This window comes from Dipodomys ordii, unplaced genomic scaffold, assembly GCF_000151885.1.
Source record: "Dipodomys ordii isolate 6190 unplaced genomic scaffold, Dord_2.0 Scaffold49, whole genome shotgun sequence".
In the NCBI taxonomy this organism is placed as follows: domain Eukaryota; kingdom Metazoa; phylum Chordata; class Mammalia; order Rodentia; family Heteromyidae; genus Dipodomys; species Dipodomys ordii.
In genome coordinates, this window is record NW_012267265.1 from 10640733 (window position 1) to 10645136 (window position 4404).

General features: G+C 40.8%; 1 protein-coding gene across 1 annotated transcript in view; it reads left to right on the forward strand.

Moving 5' to 3' along the window:
- The window catches only part of Enoph1 (enolase-phosphatase 1), a 31767-nt gene that overhangs the window by 18885 nt on the left and 8478 nt on the right, over positions 1-4404 (forward strand). The window contains exon 5 of the mRNA XM_013020108.1: positions 3724-3847. Coding sequence (XP_012875562.1) covers positions 3724-3847 — 124 coding nt within the window. The remainder of the gene's footprint in view (positions 1-3723; positions 3848-4404) is intronic.

Consider the following 4404-nt stretch of genomic DNA (forward strand, 5'->3'; position numbering starts at 1 on the left):
AAGGGATGTGAAGGGTAAACAAAGGAGGAGGCTGCAATGCTTGATAAGAAATGTACTCATTATCTTGCCCATGTAATTGTAACCCCTCTGTACAAAAAATAAAAACAAAAATTAAAAAACAAAAAAATGAAACCTAGTGCTGGTGGCTCACACCTGTAATCCTAGCTCCCCAGGGATCTGAGGATTAGAGCTTTGAAGCTAGCCTGGGCAGGAAAGTCTGTGAGACTGTTCTCTCTAATTAAGTAGCAAAAAACTGGAAATGGAGATGGCTCAAGGGGTGGAGCACCAGTCCTGAGTGAAAAAACTAAGGAACAGTACCCAGACCCCAAATTCAAGTTCTAGTATTGGCACAAAAAACAAACTACTTGGCCCACCTCCCTTCTCCATTTACTAATTCTTTTTTTTTTCCTCTTTATTTATTTATTTATTTATTTATTATTTGTGAACATACTGTACAGAGGGGTTACAATTACATGGGCAGGATAATATGTACATTTCTTACCAAGCATTGCAGCCTCCTCCTTTGGTTTACCCTTCACATCCCTTCCCAGCCTCCCCCTCCCCCTCCATTTACTAATTCTTAAGGAAAGTGTGTGAGGAGATGATACTGGAAAGACTGCATATTTTCACTCCTCAGTCATGCTTCCTTGTATGTACCTGTATACGTATATGTACTATACCCATGTATACACTAAAGTCACAGGAATAGGAAGCAGAATGACTTCGCAGTATTATTGTAAGAAAGAACATGCAGACAGGACATGACGGCAGGGTGTTGTTCAGTTAAGAAGGTGAAGTCACTATGAACCAGTACCAAAGTATTTAATAGTATGAAGTCAATTATAGCTTCTGGAAAAGAAGGACGGGGGAGGAGCACAGAGTGAAGTCTAAAATAGTTGAAGCAGTTGTGCCTGTCATTCAGCCTATGGTTAGTAGGAGGTCCCCACTCCCTACTTTGATCTGTCTACCTCAGGCTTTATGGTATATTTAAAAATATGACACTTTTTTTTTTTTGGGTCTGGTCGTGGGGCCTGAACTCTGGGCTTGGGCGCTGTCCCTCAGCTCTTCAGCTCAAGGCTAGCGCCCTACCATTTGAGCCACAGCTCCACTTCAGCTTTTTTCTGCTTATGTGGTGCTGAGATATTGAACCCAGGGCCTCATGCATGAGAGGCAAGCATTCTACCACTGAGCCAACTTCCTAGAGCCCCTTTATTTTTAGTTTTCGTTAGTCATGGGAACTGGTTACTGTCCCTGAGGTCTTCACCTCAAAGCCAGCACTCTACTATTTGAGCCACAATGACACATCTCATTTTCTGGTGGTTGAGTGAAGATAAGAGTCTCACAGACTTTTCTACCCCAGCTGGCTTTGAACTGTGATCCTTAGATCTTAGCCTCCTGAGTAGCTAGGATTACAGGCGTGAGCCACCAGTGCCTGACTTGGCTTACTCGCTTTTGTTTGTTTGTTTTGTTTTGTTTTTTGTCGGTCACAGGGCCTGAACTCTGGGCCTGGGTGCTGTCCCTCAGCTCTTCAGCTCAAGGCTAATGATCTATCACTTGAGGCACAGCACCACTTCTGGCTTCTTTCTGTTTATATGGTGCTGAGGAATTGAACCCAAGGCCTCATGCATGCAAGGCAAGCACTCTACCACTGAGCCACCTTCCCAGCCCCAGCTTACTCATTTTGACACTATCAAATCATGAGGTTCAATGATAAATCAATGTACTACAGTTGTAAGCTAAATCAGCATTCAGATACTTGAGTGCGTGCTTGCACGTGCGCGCGCGCGTGTGTGTGTGTTAAATTGGTTATTAAAAAAAGAAATGGAGCCAGCACACCTGTAATGCTAGCTACTCTGGAGACTGAGAACTGAAGTTCATGGTTCAAATCCAACTGAAGCAGTAAAATCTAAGAAACTGTGAGCTCTAGTAAATCAGCAGAAAGCTAGAAGTAGAGGTGTAGCTCTAGGTTTGGGTTAAACAAAGAAAAAAAAGTGAGAATGTAAATAAAGCATTAAGTTCAAGCTCCAGTACCAGCATATATACACATACACAAAGTAGAAAAACTGAGGAATACCTTATATGGAATATGTTTTGTGTGGTACCGATTTTTGAATTGTGCATAAGAATCACCGAGGGAATTTGTTTAAAATGTAGATTACAAGCCAGTAGTGGTGGCCTGTACCTCAGCACTCGGAGGCTAAGTTCAAGACTAGCCTGGGCTATATAGGAGTTTGAGGCAAGCCTGGACACATAGTGAGGCTGTTAGATTTCTGGGCCTTGTTTCTTAAACGATCTGAATTGGCATGTCTAGAGCAAGGTCAGAAGTCTATATTTAAGCATTCACTTGGAGTGATTCTGATGAAGGAAAGCAGTTATCATATATAAAAACACATATACATGTTTCTACATGCTAGTGCTGAGCCAGCATGTAAACAACTCCCTTGTCAATACTAGACAGTCAATAAGCCAAATGAAACTCAGACTGCTTCTTTATTTAAAATCAGTAAGGAAGAAAACTTTTCATTGTATTGTATTTACAGCTTCTATAGAAGCTAATGAAATTTACACTGTGTCTTGAAAAAGTTGTAAAATAAAAATTAGTTAAGATGCAAAAAAGAATTAGTTTTAAGAAATGCATAAAGATTTTTTTTCTTTTCTTTTTTTTTTTTTTTTTTGGTGGTGGTAGGGTGTTGATGATTAAACCCAGACTGTACTTGCTGGGCAAATGTTCTACTACTGAGCTTCATTCCCAGGCCTGTAAAGATATCTTGAACATAGCAGAGCACTTAGTAGATTTATTTTTATCTGATACTGTGGAAAGATATGTATTTTATTTGGAAGAAACAGCATCATTATGTAAGAAAACTGGGCCCCTCATTAAACATATTGAGATGTGACACTAACTCAGCCAACTGACTTTAAGTTGGAGTGGGGGTGCGAGAGCTTGAACCCAAGGCCTTATCACATATTAATAAAGTGGTGTACCACTGAACTATATCCTCATCCCTAAAGTAAGTACTTTTGAACCCTTAGTATATGCAGAGAACACTTGGACTATGGAGGTTGTCACATGTGAATTTTCTGCTTTTTGTCATCTGTATTAAATATTAAGCCAATAATTCATCCCTTGAGGTGAAGACAGTTGTCTGAATACAGGGGAACACTTCTTTTCTGTTCTAAGATGAAACTATATAGGATGTGATAATTGCTTACTGAGTTTAATATAAAAAATTTATTCTTCATTAAAACAAACTGAGAAAGAAAATAAGTAAAGTCAGTCTGAGCTTTTTAAAAGTTAAAAGAACTAGTGTGGTATTGATGGCACACACCTGTAATCCTGGCTACTCAGAAGGCTGAGATCTTAGGATCAAGGTTAGAAGCTAGCCTAGGCAAGAAAGTCCGTGAGACTCTTATCTCCAATAAATATCTTATTTCCAATTAATCTCCAAAATAGCTGGAAGTGGTAGAGTGCTAGCTAGCCTTGACCACAAAAGCTCAGGGACATAGCCTAAGTCCTGGGTTCAAACCAGCTTAGTAACATAAAATCTTTACATTTACTTTTCTAAGCTCCATAAAGTTCTCTGGATGGGTTTTCAGTGAAAATTAACAGAAAGAATGAAGTCACTGTGAGGGTCATGTGTTGCAGAGAAAAGAGATGCTTGCTAAAACAATTTGATGGCTTGCAAGTGTATATGTAATGTTAGTCTCCTTTTCTTTGTTCAGCTTGTTGATGGTCACTTTGATACCAAGATTGGACACAAGGTGGAGAGTGAAAGTTACCGAAAGATTGCAAACAGCATTGGGTGCTCCACCAACAACATCTTGTTTCTGACAGATGTTACTTTAGGTGAGTAGCAAGACTATTGTGGTTTTATTTTTCTTTGAGATGAGGGTCTTAACTGCATTGGCCTTGAACTCTTAGGCTCAAGCAATCTCCCTACCTCAGCCTCTTGAGTAGCTGACACTACAGGCAGAAGCCATCACTCCCAGCTACTCCTAGGGAGTAGTTGATGTCACTTGTGGGGCTTGATCTCCGGGCCTGGGTGCTGTCCTTGAGCCTCTTGAGCCAGAGTGCTTCTTCCAGTTTTTGAGTGGTTAATTGGAGATAAGCATCTCACGGGGACTTTTCTGCCGGGGCTGGCTTTGAACCACAGTCCTCAAATCTCAGCCTCCTGAGTAGCTAGGATTACAGGTTTGAACCACTGGCGCTCGGCTACAACATATTTTATTTTAAAGCAAGTTTATGTGGGAATCCTTGACAAATAAAATAGTTGCATAAAACAAAAAAATGAGGGGGGGATTGGGTGGGGGGGCGGGGGGAGGCTGGGAAGGGATGTGAAGGGTAAACAAAGGAGGAGGCTGCAATGCTTGATAAGAAATGTACTCATTATCTTGCCCATGTAA